Source organism: Dermochelys coriacea, chromosome 2 (assembly GCF_009764565.3).
Source record: "Dermochelys coriacea isolate rDerCor1 chromosome 2, rDerCor1.pri.v4, whole genome shotgun sequence".
Taxonomy (NCBI): Eukaryota; Metazoa; Chordata; order Testudines; family Dermochelyidae; genus Dermochelys; species Dermochelys coriacea.
Genome location: NC_050069.1, coordinates 114,038,052 through 114,061,904, shown reverse-complemented (window position 1 = coordinate 114,061,904; position 23,853 = coordinate 114,038,052). Strand labels below are relative to the sequence as shown.

At 40.1% G+C, this 23,853-nt stretch overlaps 1 protein-coding gene across 4 annotated transcripts; it reads right to left on the bottom strand.

Annotated features, from left to right (window-relative positions):
- Window positions 1-11,884: 11,884 nt before the first annotated feature.
- On the bottom strand, window positions 11,885-23,817 carry RBM24 (RNA binding motif protein 24). Of its 4 annotated transcripts, none has more exons than XR_006278445.1 (5): window positions 23,013-23,615; window positions 21,923-22,046; window positions 20,627-20,681; window positions 20,183-20,297; window positions 13,881-14,018 (listed from the first exon to the last, which is right to left on the bottom strand). XR_006278445.1 is itself a non-coding variant. In XM_038392867.2 (4 exons), the coding sequence occupies exons 1-4, from the start codon at window positions 23,178-23,180 to the stop codon at window positions 13,685-13,687; spliced, it is 681 nt and encodes a 226-aa protein (XP_038248795.1). In that variant the 5' UTR covers window positions 23,181-23,817; the 3' UTR covers window positions 11,885-13,684. The 4 variants fall into 4 exon arrangements, 2 of the variants coding, with proteins under 2 accessions (XP_038248795.1, XP_043362930.1); XR_006278444.1 differs by having other exon boundaries at window positions 13,884-14,018; window positions 20,167-20,297; XM_038392867.2 differs by lacking the exon at window positions 20,183-20,297 and having other exon boundaries at window positions 11,885-14,018; window positions 23,013-23,817.
- Between the last annotated feature and the right edge of the window lie 36 nt (window positions 23,818-23,853).

Sequence of the window (23,853 nt, the reverse complement as noted above, 5' to 3'; positions counted from 1 at the left end):
TCAAGATTCTTCTTCTGCTCCCATGCCGTACACCCTGGTTTCCTGATGCTCTGCTGACCCCTTCTAGTGCTGTTCCTGGATGCCTTCTTCTCTGCGCTCTTGGAGTCTGATCCAAAGCCTGTTGAACTCCAGGGAGACAACCATTCACTTCAATTGACTTTGTGCCAGGCCCCTGTACTGCCTCTTTTGCTGTTCATCTTTCATTTCCTGGCCAGCTCCTGTCCATTATTCTGAGAATGTCGGCTTTAATAGCGGGACATCTGTCTCTCTAAAGAGGATGTGCTGGCAGCAGCCAGTTTTAATAGCTCCTACCCATAAGGAGTTTTTACTATAAGTTTCAAAGGCTTATACTCTAAAGCGCTAATTGGAAGAGGAGCAGGAATTGGCAGAATTGAAGTGTCTGACTGAACAGTTCCTAGAACTGGCAGGTTCTTTCACAAGCTTGTAATGAGCACACACTGTCTTTGATGAAAAGGAAACAGAAAAAAAATGGATGGTTAGGTACTTAACAGGCCATGTGCATGGACAGATATACAAGCTGTGCACACACATTGGGGAAATACACATATAAGCTAGGCAGATGCCAATGTCTGTAAAATATATACTTGTATGCTCCTACCTTTGAAAACTTGGCCCTGTTATTAATCAGCAGTAATGATAAAGGGAAAGAATGATCAAAAAGAATGAAGACTGTGGAATGAAGGGCCTACACAAGTGGAGCAGGACTGGAGGAGATCATGGTGAACCTTCTCCCATCAAGAACTCTGTTACGCAGCATCATGAAAATTACAGACATGCTGTCTAGCTTCTCCAATGTCTCCCAGGGACCTCTGATTTACTAAAGATATAACCAAGGGACCAGGAGCTGCAGCACACTCAACTAACACATGGGAGGACAGAGATAGACAACCAGAGATCCCCATAGCAGTTAGAGAGCACAAGGAAGGAGGGTGGGAAGAAAGAGAAAGTGTGTATGTGTGTGTGTGTGTGAGGGGATAGAAATGGAGACCGGAAAGAATGAACTTCCCCCACAAAAAATAAATCCTTGCTATGCAGCAGACTTTTATGAACTGCCTGACCTGTTGTAATGTTTTGGAGTCCACCCAGACCCGTAAGGAGTTCTGTCATCACCTGCCCTGTAACTTTGGGACTGTTCAACTTTGTGCTGTTCAACTATGGTTCAATTCCTTGACACCAGTAGCCTGCCACAAGTATAAGGTCTCACCCTGGCTTTCATCAGCCTAATTACTCTCTGCAGGGTGAACCAACAACTCTTCCAGTCCTAGGACTCCCCAAATACGTCCTTCCTGAGTTCTTAATTTCCAGACATTCAAATGGTTCCCCTCTGGTTTGCACACCTATATAATGATGTCTCCTATAAAGAATGGACTTTCTTGTAATCTCCTAACCAACAGTAATAAGGGCAGGAGAAGGAATTTTGGGGTTCATGAACTAGGGTGGTAGCATAATGAACAGTGGCAGAAATTGCAGGGCTGCATGTGTGTGCATACGTGCGTGCACTAGGCACATTACCCAAAGAAGAAGATAGGGTCCTCTCTCCAAAAGAGTTTATAAGCCAAGCTGACTACATACCAATTGAAAGAGGCAGGAGCTAGAACAATGCTTAAGCATGAGAGGGTTATGCAGGCTTTGGAGTGAGGGAGGATCAGTGGTGATTGATGGCAGGAACGACTGAGCAAGAAACTTTCACACTGTGTTTATTTTCAAAGAAAGAGCTAAAAACAGCAGAGGCATTCCACTAATTGGAAGCCTTTGATTTCATATTTTAAAAGAGAAGCTTTTCTATGGAAAAAATCTGACCTTGTTCTTGTTAGGGCAAATCAATTAATTAAAATTATTACCTTGCTGGAAACCTTATATATATCCCATCATTCCCTTCTTTTTATTTAAATAGTTAGAGGAAATTATAATAAGCTTCATGTGGAATAGGAGATTTCTGCATGCCCACATAAGACACTCCAATGTTCCTATGATTAGCAGTGGTGTGGGGAATTTCATATTTTAAATTATGTTTTAAAATTTAAATTTAAAAAAAATATTGATTCATGGAAAATGGTCAAGTTTCACAGATGCTTATGGAAAAAGATACACAATGTTGATATAAACAATAGAAGGGGCATTGCCCAGCTGTATTCTCAATGGGTTCTCTTTCATGGTTAGTTGAAATGGCAAATTGCATACCAAATTGCTCAGGTTTCTGATTGGTCAGAAGAACCCTCTTCAGCCAATCTTGTGATTTAAGTGAGCACCAGACCTTGAATGGCTCATGTCCATCTAGTGGAGACTCCTAGGCACAGATCTTCAAAGGTATTTAGGTGCCTAACTCCCACTGACTTCAAGGACTTGAACAGGGGGTCTCCCACCTCTCAGGAGGCTGGTTTATGGAATATTTTTATGTGGGTCTACCTCAGTCTCTCCTGTTGAAGCTGTTTCACTGTGTATAAATACTTAAATAGTCATTAGCTCAGCGAGACAGACACACTCTATAACTTGGCAGTTAGGGCACCGAGGTGGGAGACCCAGGGTCCAGTCGGCCTGTGCCAATGACTCTTTAGGCATAGATAGGTGCTTCCCTGCAGCCTGGACTTAGGTGCCTCACTCCATGAGGACTAGGGGCTTAGCCCTCTCATAAGTCTCCTTTTGGCTATCTTAGGCAGCTCCCCTCCTAATGTGCAGGCTGTTGTGGATCACATTGTTAGTTGCCTCTCTCCCCCCATTCATTCTGTAGGGAGCATAGGCACCTAACTCACTCTTTGTGGATCTCAGTATTGGTCCAGTGATTTCCTAGGCACCTAAGGTTAGGTGTTGCAATCCCTAAGTCCCTTTGTGGATCCAGGCCTTACTGCCTCAATCAGATAGTGCGATATCTACCTATGGAAGAATAGAACCCAGCAAAAATGGAGATGAGCCTCTTTAGATCATGAACAGGGCAGGAGGTGCCTGATGCTTTTGGAGTACATTCTTGGGCCTACCTCAAATATCAAGATTTGCTCTGTAGCTCCATTCTGTAATAGATGATCCGGGGTAAATCTGGCAATCCTCCATTTGGTTGGGTCTTCCAAGGAAAAGTGGGAGGAAATGAATCTCACAAAGTCATTAGAGAATCCAAGAGATCTGTCCCTTCCCAGTACAGGATTGTTCCTACAGTATTGTCTCTAATGTTTTGCCCAGGTTGTTTATAAAATTTCTACCCACTTCCCATGAGACACTATCCTCTAATCTGATAGATCTCACGCCACCGGTCATCAGCAGTAATAGAACCTGATGCCTTCAGCACCTAAAATACAATATTCTACCCTCTTCCTCCTTGTTTGACATTACAATAAAGAGACTAGGAAAACCAAAACAAAACCAACCCTCCCTCCCCCACATTCATAATTTAAATAAAATCATGACAGCAACCACAGCCGCTCAGAGCCTGTCTGTGTACACTGGACCAGCCAGAAGCTATGGCAGCTCTTTTCTGAAGAGAGGTCGTTGAATTATGGAATTGGTGAGCCAAGCTGTGATGTTGTTTTGGTTTGGTTTTTTCTTGAGATGATTTCTGTTTTATGAAAGCCACAGTACTTTTGTTGTTCTAAATTTCTCATCTACCTTTATGACAAAGAGCTCAGACTATGTAATAACCTGGGCTAGATTTGACCTAGTAAAGGGTCTATAGTCTAATTACCAAACTCCTGCATTCACCTTGCTTTAAAGTTGTAAGATTCTATGATTTTGTCTTTGAGAGTTGTCATAAATATAAAGGGAAGAGTAAACACCTTTAAATCCCTCCTGGCCAGAGGAAAAACCCTTTCACCTGTAAAGGATTAAGAAGCTAAGATAACCTTGCTGGTACCTGACCAAAATGACCAATGAGGAGACGAGATACTTTCAAAGCTGGGGAGGGGTAGAAAGGGTTCTCTCTGTCTGTGTGATGCTTTTGCCAGGACCAGAGCAGGAATGCAGGTCAGGACTCCTGTAAAGAGTTAGTAAGCAATCTAGTTAGATGTGCGTTAGATTCTGTTTTGTTTAAATGGCTGATAAAATAAGTTGTGCTGAATGGAATGTATATTCCTGTCTTTGTGTCTTTTTGTAACTTAAGGTTTTGCCTAGAGGGATTCTCTATGTTTTGAATCTGATTACCCTGTAAGGTATTTACCATCCTGATTTTACAGAGGTGATTCTTTTACTTTTTCTTTAATTAAAATTCTCTTTTAAGAACCTGATTGTTTTTTCATTGTTCTTAAGATCCAAGGGTTTGGGTCTGTGTTCATCTATGCAAATTGGTGAGGATATTTATCAAGCCTTCCCCAGGAAAGGGGGTGTAGTGCTTGGGGAGATATTTTTTTGGGGGGGAGACATTTCCAAGTGGGCACTTCCCCTGTTCTTTGTGTAACACTTTGGTGGTGGCAGCGTTTAACCTAAGCTGGTAAGAATAAGCTTAGGGGGTCTTTCATGCAGGTCCTCACATCTGTACCCTAGAATTCAGAGTGGGGAAGGAACCTTGACAAGAGTCATGAAAACTGGAATAATTGCACTAATTTTTAACCAATAATGATCTGGAAATTCTGGTTTTACATTTTACTTCCCAGTATTATTACCTGAGATTATTCTATCATCAGAAATAACACCACAGCGAATGGGAGGAATCTGGAAACAGTGGAGGTCTCTAGATGAGTCCATGGGGTAGCAGTGTCAGTTACCTGGGGTACTGAGCTTTCTGACCCTTTTTGATCTCTTTGAGTGCACCCTTTTTAGTCTCTGGCCTTGAGCCATCACTTCTCTTTCAAGGTGGAATCAGGCGATTTTCCTTCTCTCAGACTGGGCACTGAATTGCAGGTCCTTGTGTATCAACTGTGATTACCTCAGCAGATCTGGCTTATGCTTAGATGCTGCAGTTCTGTTCCCTCTGGAGCAATGAGAGTGGTAATTAGAGCTCAAACAGTTTCTTTACAGCAAATACCATTTATTTAGAACAGAAATGTTTCAGAGATGACAAACTAAATGCAATGCCTGCTTTTCCCTAAGGCTCACCATTCCCAACTCCTTCAGTGTGTGTCTCTCTCTCTCTCTCTGTCCGCCTGTCTGCTCGACAGTTGCTTAGACGTGCCCACCTTCACAAGAATCAAAATACTTTATTCATAGCCCTTTGACCTGGTAGGACGCAGCATTGCAAAACAATGTTTACTGCATGTTAGAGACAAGATACAGGATCTCTGAAGCTGACAGCTTGGTCCATTGACTTTCTAGGATGTACTCAAGTGTTCTTATCTGGGGAGCCAGTGTGTTGCTTCCCTGGTTGCTCTTAATTTTATTAAATTAGATCAGTACATTCACACCAAAAAGTCTTATAACCCCAATATAATCTACACAGTGATAACTAGGTTACAGAGCCGTATCCTTAGGTACATCATAGCTCCTACAGTATTCATAACATAACTACATATCAGCTCCACTTCTGTCAGGAGCACTTTGAAGTTTGAACAGCACACTTCTGTTTTCACAATCCACTGCTACTCTCTGGGTTTCAATCTAGATTTCGATTTCTTTTGGCAGGTTCTCAAGTGGTGTTATACAAGATGGGAAAATTGCTTTCTTGATAAGGTCACAGGAAACGCAGGGCTAAGATACTGTAGTGTAAGTGGAACTGGTGACATTTAAAAAAGAGCAAAGCTTAGAGATTCTTGAAAATTACCATATGCTTTTGCAGTTGAACTCTGTCTTGTATGAATGACAATTTATAGCATTATTGTGTTCAGAAGTTACTCAAAGAATACATATAATAAAATAAATGTATCCTTTTTCATTCATTGTTAATAGTTCACCAAAGGAAAAAACCACTACCTATGAAAAATGAACAAAATATGCTTAGATTTGCAAACTACAGTATAATACTGGATTTTAAAAAGACCATATTTTCCTTAAATAGTGATTCTGATAACAACTACTCCTATGAAGGGAAACTGCATTGCAGTTTGTTTTATGATAAAATAGAATTTGTGTGCATCACCTGTGACTAGCAAATTAAATATAATATGAATCTTCTAAGGTTAGTGATAGCAAGTTGGACTAGGAGAGCAGCACACTCAGTGTGCTGCATAACTAATGTGATGAACAAATGCACTGGATTTTGTTTAGTGCAGTAGTCAAAGGAATGACTAAAATTGTCACTGAAATATCATAGGGTGGGCAACTTTTGAAATATCCAGAGTTTTAATTCAGGTAAGCCTGCCCTGCTCCCCAGATTTGCATACTTTAACCAGAATTTATCCAAATTATTCAAACATCCTGAGTCTGCCTAATCCTGTTGGAAACCTTGTGAGAACAAGATTTGTCTTCCAGTATTTTGTACATCCATTCATAAATATTGCACTAACAACCAGGAGAGGCATATTCTAGTAGTCTGTGCAAATGACAAGGGACCAGGGAGTCCTGGATTCTAACTGTGGCTCTGGCACTACCTCTGTGGCCTTGGGGTGAGTCTCCCTATCAGCTTTCCTCTTCGTAAAGAGGGATAACTGCCTGTTTCACAGGGGTGTTGTGAAGATTAAGTAATGCACTTAGATACTGCAGGGAAGGGCACTATTAAAAATCCTACGATAGATCAGAAATTCCCAAATATTTTTTGCTGTGCCCCCCTCCACACACACTTTGCAGATTCATCTCTCACATGCTCTTCCCACCCTAGTAAGAAACAGTATTTCTCAAAATTTTGGGGGACTGGGAGCCCATCTCGGCCAGTGTGCCCCGCTGTTCTCTGGCCTGTGAACGTTCCTTCCTGGGACGCGCTCCAGGTGGATAGTTCTAGTAGGACACAGCCAGCCAAGTTGCACCCCTATCTATCCTCATGCTCCTGGTCCTGGGAACAACCCAGAATCACTCATAGGCCATAGGCTCCTCTGGCCTTGATGCAATCCCATGCACACATGCACAAGAGCCTCCCAAGGGAGTGCATGCACATCAGCCTTTAGAGAGATTAGCCAACTGGAATACCTCCTTGTGCAGGAAGAGGCCACACCCCCTTGCTCCTCATCTCTCCCTCCTCCTAGCTCTTCCAGGCTGGCAGTAGCAGAAGGAGATTCAGATAGTGAGACGAATTCTTATTTTATCAACAATATTTTCAAGAAACAAGAAAAAAATTCTTAATCACTCAGGTCCTTGCCACCCCTCCCCCCGATAATCTCATTGCTCCTTGTATGGGGGCACACCCCACAGCGTGAAAACCAATGTGATAGGATAACGAGTGTACAGGGTGTTAAAGATGAATTCCTACCCCTGTATAAAATGCTAAGATTTCTTATTCAGCGCTTCCGGTTCTGGCCTCAGATGGCATATGGAAGTGCAGAAGACAGTACATAATGGAGGGAGGGTGGGAGGAAGGAATTGTTATCTAAACATTTTCAGACTTCACAAGGCTGCTCAGTTCAATTTCAGATGAAGGAATCAGGATTTTTCTTGTTTTAACCCAACTGCTTCACCGATTCTGAAATGGAAAGCAAATGAACCAGTGCTGGAGCTCTCTCATGCGGTGCTGCAGAACCGAGCACACAACACAGAGTCCCCACCTTTACAAAGGCACAAACTACTAAGCCCAGTATAGTTCTAAAGTAAAACCAAAAGGGGCTGAACAAATTGGTGACATTGGATATAGCAGTCCTTGTAGCAATTAACCCTGCTTTCCTTAGCCTTTCACCTCTATGTGCTCTGTGATGAATTAAGCTTTGTTCTTTATTTCAAACAAGGAAAATAAATAAATTAAATAAGACATGGACCCAACTCCATGGGTTTTGGCCGAATCGATTGAAAACAACTATTTTTTCAGAACTGAGCTCCTACCATTGTGAAGGGCTGATACTCTCTGTATATTTCTGGTTGCTTTGATCACCCTGTGCTGTATTTCAATTTTTTTTTAATCATTTAACATTAAACCTGATCAATTCTTGTTCTCCTCGGCTTTAGACTGAGCTTTTTGGGGGGAGGGGCATATGTAATTTGTCTCTGGGAGCATTTCATTGTAGTTCACACTGAGCTCACAGTGAAAACTTTTATATGCCTTTAAAGGAGTCTGCACTTGCTGCTTACGACAAGATATTGTCTTAGTTCCAGTTTGTCATAGGTCAGGGCTACTGCACCTGTATTTCCCCTTGGGGGTCCAGCAACAGCACCTGCTCTCAGGCTTCTGGTTCCCCTGGCAGTCACCTCTCAGGGGTGAAAACACAGGTCTCTCTTCCTTCTAATTGGGGTATCTCCAGGCTGAACAGTTCCCTGTCTTCACTGTGTTATTTCCATCAGAGACAGGCTGCCCAAGCAGGCCTGCTTGCTTTCTCTTCAGAGACGGTAAACCGTGTGACTGCCCAAAGTTATAGTGACCAGACAGCTCTTTTTATGCAAGCCTATTTTATTCTTAAGGTAAAAGCACTACAGAGAAAACATTAAAAACAATAAAAGAATGTATACACATGCTAACGAGCTTACCAGAGATCACCCCAACCCTAACATGATGGGCATTGGGAGGAGCAGTCCTTCAAATCCTACCCAAGGATTTTCCTTGTGGTTTCAAATTCATCACAGGTTCAGCTCAGAACAAGCATGCAGTCTTATGAGGCCTTGTTAGCCCTGTCCTTCTAACCCTTCCCTAAGGATTGGGTCCTTCTGTGGATTAGCGGTCTTGTCCATTTACTGGATCAGGAAGAAGGCCAGGAGCATGTTTAAAACCAGGCTATTTATCCAAAGAACAAACATTTTCTCTGTCTTTTGGTCCCTGGAGAATCCAGTTGGAATTAGTATATGAACCGCTCCAGGAGCTTCAAAGGGGCTGATAACTAGAGGAACTGCATCATCATCCCCTTCCTCCTACAGGAGTTGCATACAAGTCTACAATAACACACACACACAATTGCATTTTTAATACAGTGGACCTAAAGGCATTCAGTCTAATTCAATAACAGTTTATCCAGGATATTGTCAACCTGTCACACAATTCATGCCAATACAGCACACATGCTCCTTGGATTCTTACTGCCAAGTGAGATACTAATTTGAAAGCAAGACTTCTACTAGCACTAGCATGCAAGATTGTGATCATTTCACCACCGTTACCCTAAAAACCAAGCTCAGTCATATAGCATCCCCCTAATGTTTTCTGCAATATATCTGGATGCAAACTTTCCAAACTTGTATCTTGTAATATTCTTCTTGATATCCAACCTATCACACAGATGCTGTACAATACTGATATGTGTTGTTTAATGAATCTGCATTTCTTAAAAGAAGAATATTTTCCCATTTCTTATATTATCCTAGTCTCCTCATTCTTACATTCACAGGAGCTAATGCTACACTTAAAGTTGGAACTCAACTTCTATCACAATTCCCAGTTTTCATTCGTTCATTAATTCATCAAAAATGCCCTGAAAGCTAAAACATTATATGCTTAGACTTTGCCCAGAGGTTGTTTTATTGTAAGTCTGAGGAAATTTCACTTATGTGCTTTTGAGTTACATGAACAGAAAAAAAATGGATACTTTCTGCTTTGAAAATGTTTAGATGTTTACTTGTGCACAAATAACTGAAAAAGGAGCCTGAACTTCAACATTTCAGAAATAAATTTAATAGTTTGTAGATCTTTAAAAATGTATTTTTATGCAGGTGCAACATAAAACGTATCTGTTTTTAACAGTGTAATTGCAACAGTACTATGAAGTTGCACAATTGTGTTTTGTGCAACTCTACACCAGCCTAGCTAGTGTATAAGTATTGAGATAGTAGCGAAGGTTAAATAGTTGCACTATACCACAGAGCTAGCAGGGTATTTTCCTTTCTTTCACTTTAAAACCAAACAAGAAAATTAAATAGAGAAAGCTATGTTAACACCAAGTTAAGCTTGTAAATGTCAACATACAAATATCAGTAAATGAAGAAATTACAATTCCTCTAGCAATGTTAATTCATCCGTATAGTACTTCAGAGCTCTGGATTTTAAGATTATATCTGTTCTCCAGGAAGGGTGTTTAAAAAGCAAAAACTAAACATACATACGCTCAAACTCAATGTTACTTACCCTACTGTGTAAAATCATTTATGGGATGGGTGAAAATGTAAGGCTCCAGAACTGTACTGTTCATAACTTATTGCTAGTTGCATAGTTATTGTCTCTCAACTAAATGCACAAATCTGTGTTAATACAATGGTTTAGGTTGCACAGTTTAAAAAAAAAAAAAAAAGAGACATTCTGAAGTTGAGGTCCCAATAACACCATTAACATGGTCATATTGCATGTGTAGTGGGTCAGCAAATGTACACATTTTACAATATAAAAATACACTACACTAAGAAGAATAAAAAATGGAAGATACTGTCCATGCAACACACCTGAGTTAACTTTGCTGTGGGAACCTTAATGTTTGTATTTCTTGACTAGGTTATTTTAGCTGTAGCACCAGAGTGATTTACATTTAAAAGGGTCTTCAACAACAATCTTTTCTCTACCATTACATAACTCATGCAATGGCCTGTCACAAAGCAATCCCTGGAGTGCAGTGTGTCCCCTCTTCATATCCTACACAGGGGTTCACATCACCTCAACAGCAGGAAGAACAGAGGTAGGACCTATGACTTTTTCCCCTTGCTCCTCAACCCCCCTGCACCATGTTACATGGTGGCTGAAGGAGCAGACCCAGTGCAGCATCAGGGGAGGCTAGTGTGCCACTGGGCTTCAGGAAGCGTGGCACTGTTCTTCTTGTAGTCTGAGCCTAGCCAATCCCATGTCTGAATTTAGGCCCTCATTTTCCCCCGGGGGCCTAACACATGTAAGAAAGAAGTGAGTGAGTTTAAACTAGAAATTTCTGACTCATTCTTCTACTGGGTGTTTATCTATTCCCAAGGAAGAAGCAAAAGGAGATTTTTCTCCGAGCCCATGGATCTCAGGTGATCCCATAGGAGGCTGTTCAGCACCATTCTCTCCTGCCCATACTGGGCTACGAGCAGTTCATTATTTGCTTAGAAGGGGAATGGGATGCTTGTGAACACGAGTGCAGCAGTCCTGGAGAATTAAGTCCTATATTCACCCAATGTGAAATTTACTCCAGAGTAGCAGATCAGCACCAGTGAAGTCCAACTCGTGCCCTTAGAATAAGACTCCAACAGGGCACACACACCTTGTGTTGACCCTCTGTATGGGAACAACTTTCACCCACAGAACTGATGCAGCAGACATAGCAACAGAGGAAGTGTTCTCTATACCACTCCACTTAAGTAATCCAGTGTGCAAGGGAAACCATGTCTAGGAATGAGAGACCAGGTCAGTCTCCACGTTCAAACCTTCATCTCTGTCATTTTTCATGGCAATCTTAGCAATTAGCATCAATTATAGTAGTGATTTTCAGGACATGGATAACTTGTTCACTAAGCATTGGCTGAGGTTGCCATTCATTTCATATGAGACTCCTTTTTTAGTTGTTGGACGACAGCTGCTTTTGGTCATTAGCAACTTGGGCTGATCATGAACAGACTGAAGAGCTCTGCCAGACAGCATGAACTAACTCTAACCACTGAACTCTCCAAAGCTTCCATTTGTAATGTTGGGAAAGCAAAACAAAACAAAACAAAACAAAAAACAGACCCATCCCTCAAATGTTCCCTTGCACCAAATGTTTAATAACTTTCCATCCAAAGAGTGTATTTTCTACCCTACATCATTTCTGTAGTCTATGATTTGCTTAATATAATTTGACAGTGCTCCGTTTACATTAGTCTGCAGCTCTGAAACCATTATATGCGACACCTTGTTCTCCCCACAGTCCAGGAATTTTACAAACAAGTCAAGGCTTCTAAATACAGTTAGAAGAGCTCCACTACTGGTTGAGCACAAACATAAATAGACTGGATGCAACAATATTTTTTATTATATTTAATACAAGTGAATAGATTAGAAGATCTGAAATGTTATAAAGCAATATACATACTGAATAAATAGCACAGGAGTCATGTCTACATTATATAACACTGGCTAGTATTCAGAATACTTAAAATAGATCCAGTGACATTGGATAAAGTCCATAAAAATGCTATCCTGTCTTCCCTTGTATGAAATTGTTCAAGTATAAAAAAAATCCAATACAGTGTAAAATATTAAATTCCAATTAGGTCAAGAATAAAAATCGCAAGTATTGCAGTTTCACAGGACAATGTAAAGCAGCATTCTCAAGCAAATGAAAAAATAGTCTACATACAGATGTGTGGGGGGAAAAAAAAAATCTGTACTAAAGTATTTGAGAGGCCTACATGAAAAAATACTTTAGAGGGAAAAGCATGGAATTAGCAGTATTTAATGTAAAAACCTAAAAAGTGTTAATATAAGAGTACCCTCATACAGTGCACATACTGAATTTAAATAAATCCAAGTCAACATCTTTAATTGATTAGGTTAATATTTAATATGCTACATCTAAACCTGCTAAATAATTTATGCCATGAGATGAATACATAATTTTACAGTGTCACATCTAAAGTTGCTTTCTTTAGAGCGCAGCATAGTAAAACTTTCAAAATAAATATTTCTTTTTTTAAATAGCATTACAATTAAGGCACAGTATAAATCACATACCATTAACCCTTGAAGAACTGCAATCTCAGTAACAAAAGTTGTCTCATACTGTATGTTCTCTAATAAATATTTTTAAATATTCTGAAATAGATACTAAAATTGTACAAAGTTTCAAAAAAAGGAAAAAAAGTTCCCTTAAAACAGTTCTTAAAGGTTTAAATTCAGCAAGCTTCTTCCTGCCTTTATTCACAAACCATGAACAGATGCAATAAATAGAAAGAGAAGGCTGTTGTAGTAAAGGGCTGATCCTATTTCAGAATCAGAATAGCTGACACGAGCAGTTAAAGTTTCCCAAAAGTGAAACAGGATGGAGAGAGGGATTAGAAAGTGACAAGCTCATCAAACGAGCACAAGTGATGTGTTCTTTCCAGAACTGTCTGTGTTATTGATTGTCTCTACAGCTGTTGCACCCATTAATTCCACATCACTTGCTCCATAGTTCCACTCATCCAGAGGACAGATAAGAAAATAACTTTGGTGCCTGTCCACCATTTTATCAACCGGCCATGTTCCTCAGATTGTTCGATGCCCATCAATGAGATAGTGAGAAAATACTTTCTCACTAAAACAAGTTCTATAGGCCATGGTGAAAACCAGAAATGACAATCAGTGCTTTACACATCGTTTTAAAAAACTTAAACTTGATACAGGCTACATATTGCTCACTGATTTTTTTTCCCCTGGTTTAACTTTTTCAAACATTTTCTCACTTGTAAAAGGCAGTTTGCTTCCCTGATATTGTAAAAAATAGACGTTTAATTTTTTTAAAGATAAAGTCCCATTGTTACTCCTGCCATTCTTTCATGACAGTACATTATAGATTGTTTCTTCTCAATTGATACCTGAAAATGGTACCCCCACCCCACCCCACCCCTTCCCTAATAGCAACATGATTTGGCTGCATGCTGTATGAAGACAGTGGAATAAAAAAAAAAAATCTTTAACTTTGCAGTAGCATAGCTTTTCTTAAAGCTGCTTAGTTTAAATGTTAATTGTCTTTTATTAACTACTTATATTGGAAGGCTGGAAAAAAGGAAGAGAAAGAAAGAGATCTATCTTTCTTCAGAAGTCCATCTGCTATTGCATGCGGTCTGTCTGTAGCTGTTGTGGCTGGTACTGACCAAAGGCTGCAGCAGCTGTCCCAGGTGCTGCAGCAGTCAGTGGTTGCTGGACTGCATAGCCATAACCCCCAGCAGTGACATATCCTGCAGCAGCTGGGGATGCTGCATACGGGTACTGGTCATAGGCAGCGGCGGCAGCCGCAGCGGCTGCCGCCGAGTATTGAGCATATGCCGCTCCAGTGTAATCAATGTAAGGTGTGGTGGAGGCAGCAGCTGCTGTAGGTTGGACATGTGGAATTACAACTCCCGGCTGCACAAAAGCCTGTGGATAGACATAATGAGCAGGTATCCTGTTGAAAGACGGAAGACAAAGTCAGAGGAAAACTCATGAATTTTAAGTACTATTTCCATATTCAGAACTAAAACAAACTCAATTTAGTTGTTGTTATGAGCATAGGGTTGCCACAATAGCCAAATTTATTCAATACACCAATGTATCATTTCAATAGCACAAAGAGATGCATCACTCAAAAGCCCAGCATTAGGAGATGACTTAATAGCATTACATATAACACCATCAAGCAACATCAAACGTGTTCACTTTAAAATCTTTAGAAGGGCCAGTATTTGGGATGTCAGGTTAAGACAGCCATAAAAAAGTTAAATTTGGTCATTCCAGATCCAAGCTTGGATTGTTTATTTTTAAAATAATCTGTAAGTGATTTTGTTGCCCTAATTCTCACTAACCTCATTGACTATTAGTAAAATTCTGTGTTATGAAGACTGGTTTTATTATAACAACTATGCAATTTGACGGTGTAGTCACTGTAATCAGTTTGCCAGTAGTAGATAATGCAGCTAAACAGGTTTTTTAGTTGATCAATTCTGTAGGCCATCACTCTCCCCCCGCCCCCAATCTTCTTGTAAAAAAAAAAAAATTGTATTGTGGCAACCCTACTTAGATTGCTATGCAGACTCAGCACACATTAATTTCTCTGCAACCTCAGTCACCCTTATTAAAAATTAAAAAAACACAGGCGACAAAGGAGTTTAAAGTTCACAAGTGTGGTAAACACAGCACGAATCACACTTTCCAAACGAACTATAGTGCAGCTCACTTGGTCACAAGAGGCCATTGAGGAGAAGCTACATAGATGCTATTAAAATTCATAACAGTGATTCCTAAGTACATGTGCATCACACTTTTATAAAGGTCATAAGGACACAAGGGTCAAACCTGTTTGACAATCAGGCCACTGATGTCCTGTTTTGTGCCAGCTTGTTTATTTCTATGCAAGACATACAGCATAGAGTTTTGGGAGATGGGGGTAGGATTAAATCTAAATAGATCTGGTGTTTAACAAAAGCAAAAACAAGTTTATGGCTCATTAAATAACTGTTTGAACAAGTCAATAGATAAACTTTCTCATTTCCTACTCCAAATCAGAGAACTTAGCTTCCTTAACTTACTAGCCCATGATTGAACTGCTTTTGATAACAGTAGTAATCCTCTCACATCACACAGATCTGCATACAAATTAATCCCATCATTCCATTGTATCGTGTAATATTAAAGACATTCTTTAGAGTAGAGTAATACCATGTTCATTATACATTTAATCCCCCAATCCTGCAATTGGATCCATGAGTAGACTGAACTCAGTGGGGCTCTACACAGCCATAAAGTCTGCTTTTGCAGCTCCCAGTGCAGGATCAGAGCCTTAGACTTTGCATGAAAGTTAAAAATTTCCCTTTCCGGCTGAGTCCAAAGACAACTCCAGCCTTTTAGCATGATATTTACATTATAAACATAGATGGAAAATTGCAGCACTACCATTTGTCCTCTTCCTCCAGCTTTAAGAGCCAGACAGTTTTTTTGAAAATAAAAAAAACAGTTTTACTTCCAGTTGTCAACAGTTCAATTAAATGGGACACTGTCAACTAATTTCATCCCAAGATTTAAAAAAATTATAAAAAAAAAAAGCACTAAATCTGATTGGCCTTTTAAATTATAAAAACTTAAGACTGTTAAACTCAGACAAACCCAATAACTAAAACATTCCTCCCTGCAAAGTTTGTAAACTAAACACTGCAGCTGTAATAACTTAACACAATTGAGTTATTTCATTTTCCATTGTCTGAGATGACTGCAGAAAATTAGAGCAACAAATGACAAAAAGTATTGAAACTGGATTTTTACAAATAATTAATAAAAAAATGTTTACAACATTTTAAAAATGACACTGTCCCTTTAATCATGTTACTATCTTAGCTCTCCATTCAAAAGGGAAACACACAGTATCTTGTATTAGATACCAGCCATAATATAAAAACAATCATAGCATAGTTTTTACTTCTAACACGCTACTTTAAAAGGATTATAAATTAATTAAAATGTAATTTACATGGTAGCTTGACTACATTATTAGTTTAAATAATTTTTCAAGGGTCTTTCCTAAACCCTGATACAGAGAGTCCACTTAACATCCAACAGTCAGTTTAACATCCACACAGAAGCAAATGAGCAGCAGTAGTTATGGCTTAAATATTACTTTAAACAGTGAGAAGACAGTAATACATACTACATTTCTAGATCTTTCTCTGTGCGAACACAAATGACGTTACCGAGGATTTCTTAGAACACTTGTACATGTACTTAACTTCTTTTTAAAAACTAGATTGAAAGATACACATGCTCCCACTTAAACCCTTGTGACTTGTTTCCTTTAAGCCAAGAAACAAAACAGGTGGTGAATTACGAAACTATTCCTTTACAACAGCATTTTAGTCTACATTATACATGAACCCTGTGCAGGCCCCCACCATCATGCCGTTTCAGATGTGGTGATTGACAGTGTAAGCTGCAGTGGGGCTATTTTTGATCCATCTGTCATGAGACAAGGGTTTCAAGCAGAGTAAAATGACTTTATAAGGCCAAAGTAAACGTCTATCTACTGCAAAGGCAAGCATGCGTACGTCTCAATGACACCGAAACACTGCTCTTTAATCTTTTGACCTCAGTTTCCCATTGTGCTGGGACACCTTAATAAAACAGTCAGGTTTTAAAGAGTACTACTTTATAACAGACATTATAATATTGGGACAATATTTTAATTATACAGCGGTCTTATGGCAAGGAAATCTTTTCCATTTTGTAGTACACAAGTTTATTGCCTCAAGCTACTACTTTAAAAAAAAAAAAAAAAAAGAGGCAATGTTTAGCACCAAGTAATTTTGGTGTATACAAGCGCTCTTGCCATAAGACTTAAGATTTTCATTAACCTAAGCTGTAAGAATACTTTTGCAAAGTTAGAATGTTGATTAGGTTTAATACTATAGTAGCTATATAAGTAATAGTAAACTGCCAAATATATTATTGTAAATGTTATGCATACAAAATACAATTGAAACAAAAAGACAGCCTAGGCTGATCTGGAATAGCTGTAATACATAGGATTCAGTATTAATGGACAAAACAATTGTGATACCATTGAATTCTTGAACAAGTAGTTACTGGACTCTGCATGAGACCTGTTCCTTCTGTTCTGGATCTTGCATTGCTTCATCTGTTCTTTGTAAGTACAGTTAACTAGCAGATTTAATTCAAAGTTCAATATTGAACAGCCTTCTCATACCAGAACAAGAGTTATGTACGCACACTAAAAATCGAGCATGTTTTGGGGGTTAAGTTTGTGCTCAATGCCTTCTGCAGGATATTGAAAAATACATACATTCGGGTTTCTTTGACCACAGCAGTTTCATTCCACAATTGTTTCAAAATTATCAGCTGCCTGATGTTACACAGATCTTTTAATTATCAGCTGAGGTCTGAACTCTTCCCTCCATCCCTTAAATGATAAGGATTTTGTAAAACTTAGAGGTGACTTAGCCAGGGTTTGATATCAGCTAACCATTCATTGGCTAGTTTGTCCTCTTGGGACCTAATTCGGCTCTCATTGAAGTCGGTGGGAACATTTCCATTTACTTCAGGATCAGTCCTTACACAAACAGGGAAAAAGATCTTACTATTCATATCCTATGTCCACCTTTCCCTTCAGGCACGTAATTTTCCACTGATGTTAAGTGGTAATTATGCATGCAAAGGAAGAGAAGCTACCTCAATGGAACAAAATTAAGATTTTTTAAAAAAACGCATTGATTCAAAATGAATTCAATAGCAGCATTTGGTGTTTCAATACAAAGCTATACTTTTATGAGTCACAGTGGGATAAGTAACAAACACTGAACTCTTCAAGGTCCCTTCCTGCCCTACATTTCTATGATTGTGGTCAGATTCAGCATGCCAGGTCTCACACATATAGTAAGTGAGATTCTGGATGTAAAGAGGGGGTGAGATCAGGAAATGTTACCTGGGTGGGAGAATTAACCTCTATAGCATAGAAAAAAGAAACCAGAACTACAAGTGTTTTATGAACAGGAACTAATCGTGCTTCTCTTAGCTAGAGTAAAGCCATGGAGGTACCGTACTCAGAATTAAGTATATTCTCCCACTAAATCTGATGTAATGTGATGCTGAAAGTAACTGCATTTTGTCTGAAAGGCGGAACTATGACAGAGCACTGATGACAAGAGCAAAGTAGAACCTCACTAATTTGCACTTTGCTAATTAATTCACATGCAAAAATGGCACTCTGCTATTTAATCCACATAGAAATGGCACTCTCTTCCCTTTTACTAGCAGGGCACAGTTCTGACGTTCCATATTACTTACTTTTACATAGCATATGGAAGTACACTTACTAGTAGTCCCAGAAAAAATTAAAACTCAAAGTATGTTTCAATGGAGCCCTGCTCTCACCTCAAAATATTACTCTTCACAGAAAAATTCTGTCCTTTTTAGCAGTTCCAAACATTAAAATGTCTGAAAAATGAGCGCTTACTCAACCCAGCCTGTTCCCCTTTGTCATACAGTCATCACTCTCTATCACTCCACTCAGTTTTCACTGCTCTCCCCAGCCTTACCTTTATCCCCTAAAATATATGCATAGATCAAAATAAGAGTTTAGCGGGAGATTCTTGGAAGTGCATCTCTTGAACATGAAGTTAGATTGTATAATCTCTTGTAACTGGAGGTAACAGAAAAGGTGCAGGGAACAAGGATAAAAATGAATATTGGATTCTACCAGTTTAAAACATATACCACCCCTTTTTGCAAAGTATGTCTCTAACTCAGATTGATATACAGTGTGTTAGAACCAGAAAAGGCTGATGGATTGGAGAAGAGAATTCATTTTTATTAAATCCCTTAAGTAGTATATAGTCCCAGTTCCTCCTTTCTTGCTATTCTATGCAAGAACTTCCTCTTTTCCTCACAGCTGCTCCCTTTGCATTCCACCAGCTCCTCTTTGTAACCCTGCTTTCATGGCCTTCTCGGTAACCCCTTCCCTAGTGTGAGTATCAAATTATTATCATATATTCTTTTCAGTTTCCCCACCATTTCTCCAAGAATATTAAGAGATACTTCCCTTCAACAAAGCCAGCAAGATATATTTGGGAATATTATAAGAAGCAATAAAATAAAAAAAATCATAAGTGAGCTTCAGGTACATTTTCAAAACTAGTTTCCTGATTACCACCATGCTTCCCAGAAAACCACTAAACCACTCTACTGTGAGATAAGATGTTGTATGTGAAGTTTCTGGAAGACTGATTTCCCATCCCCACAACTTTTCTGAAAGGAAAACGATCAACTTTGAATGGAAAGCTAGCTTCAACTTTAACTATGGAGCAGCTACTGCCATTTCATAATACCAAGGTACAGTATCTTAAATCTACACTTGTCAAGTAATTGAACAAAGTACATCCTTTGATGCATTCTCCTGCTTTGTTAGCTTATTTATTAATTAGCAAAATTCATTACTTTGCAGTGACCCAGTCAGTGTGAATTAGTGAGGTGGTACAGGACAGAAAATTTAAGCAGACTTCACCTCCTAATTTTAGGTCTATAAAAAGCAAGTGTTAGAAGTACTTAGGAATAGTATACTTTTTTTTTTTTTTTTTTTTTTTTAAAGGAAATGCACTACATATTAAAGTCTGATGGAGAAGTTAAAGACTGGAATTAGAAAGCCTAAGTGGAAGCACAATGTTAAACAAAAGAGCTCCACACCCCTTCATACCCCTCTCAAGGAACAAAACCAAGAACTATAAACATGCAAGCAATATGTTGATTTTCTTTATAAAAAAAAATCAAGATGTCACACAATTTAGCACTCAATACAAAATATGAATATGGTTAAAAAAAAAAAAAGAAGTCACAGGCTACAGCTTGAAAGCAAGAAAAAAAAAAGTCCCTTTGCTCCCCATGGCAAAGTCAACACTCCTCAACAACAAAAACAAAATTAAGAGACCCCAAAAAACTTTCACTACAGCTCTTTCAATTAAATAAAAGCACACAGTTTAGCTATCAACACCACTTCATTTCTGTAAAAAATAAAAAAAGCACACGGAGGTCTATTGACTATATGAAAAAAAACATACATGCATCGTTAATCACCATTTTAGCTTGTTTGTGTTTGAGTCTACTGGTTACAGTGTTTAATTCCAAACAGAACTATTCCACCTCTTATCATCATATCCTTCTGATCAGTTATCTTAACTGTAAACGATCCCTGTCAGATTAGAAAGAGATAAATAACATTGAGTCAAGCTGGGAAAAAAATAAATAAATGGGGGGCACAGCACTCTTGTATAAAGTCATACCACTTTCTTTTATCAGAGGGTGGTATGAGTCTGATCCGCTTGGGTTGGGAGGGCTGCATACTTCGTATAGACAACTCGACTCAGCTATGGTCTTTAGAGCATTACCAAAGAGAACATATTTACAAGGTAGATGTTTTTAAGTCTGGAAATTTGAATGGCAACATTATAAAGTCAGTGACAGTTCTGTGAGAGGCCACCCAAGGTTATACTTTGTTTGTGGACCTGTTTAATGACTTACCCAAAAGGCCTCTGTATGAGAGCTGGATGAAGATGCTGAACACCAAAGGCAAAACCTACCAACAAAACACATCACATTCTCTATATGAGCATTCCATCAGCTGCTTATTTATGCTATACACACAGTAACCTTCTCTAACAAGCACTAGTAAAGATGTTCAAAAGAGCAAAGAACCACAGGTTACAGAAAGAGTGTTTTGGATAATTTTTTTTACAATCTAAACCGAGGTACACGATCTTGACTCCTGCCAATTTTCAAAAAGACAACTTATTTGGCAACACCGAGGAGAATTTCACTCAACTGTTATTTAAAAGCAAATGTTCTCTAGCAGCAAAGTCTAGTCCTTAACTCTAAAGCCTAAGAATTATAAACTGGATTGTAACCGGATAAATATATGTGGTTTCTACAGACTTGTTTGGGAGCCATGCATGCAAACGTAAGGGTAGAATTACTCATACTGTAATATACACTGACTTCTTACTTCCTGAAATATTCATATTGCGCCTGATTCCAAGCCCCTTAGTCATATGAGTAGACCCATTAACTTCAGTGGGAATACTCAGGTGACTAAGTACTCACATAGGTGACTATGTGAGTACTTAGTCACCTGAGTATTCCCACTGAAGTTAATGGGTCTACTCGTGTGACTAACAGCCCACCAATGTCAGTAAGGGGTTCACAGTCTGGCCCCTTTAAAATATGAACATTAATGCGCTACTATATTCCCATTTATTTTGCTGTGAAGCTGTGGTATTGAACAGGGCATGAAATCAGTGAGTGAGTTTTGGATCAGATCTGGCCTTGTGATAAATCCATTCCTTTTTTCATTCAGTGCAATAGATTCCATGTGTTTTAGAAGTTCCCATTAAGAGACTGACTGTGTTAATAAGACTGGGCACATCTAGAAGTTCCTGTATCCTAGCAATAATCTTTCACCTCAATTATACTGTAAATGGTGTTTGTCATTTCATTCATAATATAGGGTCCAACAAAATGGAAATTCTGTATGGAGGAAATTTCTCAAAGGGGACATATATTCCTCTATGTACAGTACACACACACACCCCTTTAGTTTTAATGTTGTATGTAATCCATAACTTTTTGGCTATCTGTAAAAATGCTTTCATAAAAACATACACACACACACACGAATTATACTCCACGGAAAGTCGTGCCCTTGCCTGAGAGAGACTTTTTTTTTAAAAAAAACTTTAACTCAGACTGAAGTTTTGTTCTTCTCAGAAACTTTGTTGAAGGGCAGGGGAGGGAGAAAAGAGAGAAACAGACATTCCTCACCTGGTTGCATTATCCTTGGTTTTGCTCCCAGGTATGCCAGATTCACATTGGCTTTCCTGCCATCAATGATAGGATTGGGATCTTTGCAAGCCCTTTCAGCAGCAGCTCTATCAGCCATGGTGACCTTAACAATATACAATGCTATGAATTAAACTACTTTTTCCATTGAAAAAGAAGCAGAATTCACCTTTTCACTAAAACAACCAGCTTCTCCTCCCCGCTCCAAGACAGTATGAAAAATAGGACGCCTCATCTCCCTGGATGTTTTTGGTACAAAACTAATGGGCTTGCTTGAATAATTAAGATAAATCAGGTTTGTTTACATGAAGACACTGAGGATCTTTAACAAATGAACAAAAGGCCCAAGAAGTTAAAATGCATTAGTTAAAGCACATTACATTCCCTTGTGAATGCTCTCATTCAGAAATAAAGGGACCCGAGTTCTTTAGCTTAAAACTCATTGAAGTACAAAAAATCGTTCTGTGCTTCTGTTCTTTCCTTTATTCTGTGCTTAATTGGGAAACAGACACAGAAATCAGGTCATTTTAAGCTTCTAGTTTGCTGCAGTATAATCGTAGGGGTGTGTACATGTATAGGAGCCCCCTGTACGACCACAGATAACACTTCTAAATCATATCAGTAAACAACCAGCTAGCCTAATTTGTTGCCAGAAATCTGCATGTAACTTTTCATGTACAAACCACGATCCAATTCCCCTCCATCAGGGATTCCCTATCCGTTCCCCCCTCCCTCAAAAAAATGAAATAACTCCTCAGAACAAAGTACCCTTTCCCCGCAAATCAGACAAGCACTTCATCTAGGGCTGCCCTCTGGATCAACCGTGCCGCAGCATCCTGGCCTTTGCCTCACAAGAAGTTTCTCTCCAGCTTCAGGCACTTCTCAGGCTTCAGCTGTCTTCCCACCCCCGACAGGAGATACAACGCTGGCTTCCCAGCTTGTTTTAGTTACCCCAGAAAACGGCTGGATCCCTCCCACCCACAAAGCGGCCCCAAGCTAAAACTGATGCAAAGTAGCCACGGAGCAGCAGCGGTAAAAACGATCCCCGCAAAGAAACACCCCCACGACTTACAAATCCGTATCCCCGCGACTTGCCGGTCTGCCTGTCGGTGATGACCACGGCTTCCTCGATCTCCCCGAACACCTCGAAGTACTTGCGCAGGCTGGAGTCGGTGGTGTGATAAGGCAGGCCCCCGACAAAGATCTTGGTGTAAGTGGTGTCCTTCTGGGTCGTGTGCATCTTCCGCGCTTTTCGCTGGCCCTGCCAGCCGGACAGCCCTAAGCAAACAAACGGGGAGAGTAGTGTGCGCCTGGGTGCGTTTACACGTGGTGGGAGGAGGACTTATTCCGGAGTCAAACCCCTTTTGCAATAACACTGCGTTCCCTTTTGCAAACCAATCCGCCGCCGCTGCCGCCTCCTCCTCCTCCCCCTCCTTTCAGCCCCGCAGCCTCCAGCGGTTTTGAGGTAGGTGTTAGAAGAGGAGGATGGAGCGTGTCCAGGCTGGCGGAGGCGGCAGCAGCAGCAGCAGCAGCGGGAGAGAAATGCAGGGCCCGGACGCTAACAACTGAGTGGCTTTCCCCTGTTTGCTTTCCCCTAAAAGCCGGGGCACTCTGGGATCCTCCGCCTCCCGCACCAGGGGCGGGGACGGGGACGGGGCGGGCCCTTCTCCGCCGATTGGGCCGCTGGGCAGCGGGAGCCGACACACAGCTGTTGCGAACAGCTGGGGGGGGGGGGCGGGGCGGAGTCTCTGCTCCGCTCTGTGCCCGAGAGAAGCGCCGCACGCTCGGCTTTCCACCCCACCCCAGGACGGGAGCAGCCCGAGCAAGAGAGGCGGGTGCGCCCGGCCCGGCGTGAGTGGGAAGGGCCCTTGAGGCTGATCTGGGCCAGGGCTCGTGCAAGTCGCTCGCTCGCA

What these genes read in the sequence shown, in the direction of transcription:
- RBM24 (XM_038392867.2), bottom strand. Translation starts at nt 23,180, where the DNA reads ATGCACACGACCCAGAAGGACACCACTTACACCAAGATCTTTGTCGGG. An exon ending in AGTCGCGGGGATACGGATTT is followed by an intron (nt 22,047 to 23,012) that starts GTAAGTCGTGGG and finishes TATATTGTTAAG; the next exon opens with GTCACCATGGCTGATAGAGC. An exon ending in ACCAAGGATAATGCAACCAG is followed by an intron (nt 20,682 to 21,922) that starts GTGAGGAATGTC and finishes TTTTGTTGGTAG; the next exon opens with GTTTTGCCTTTGGTGTTCAG.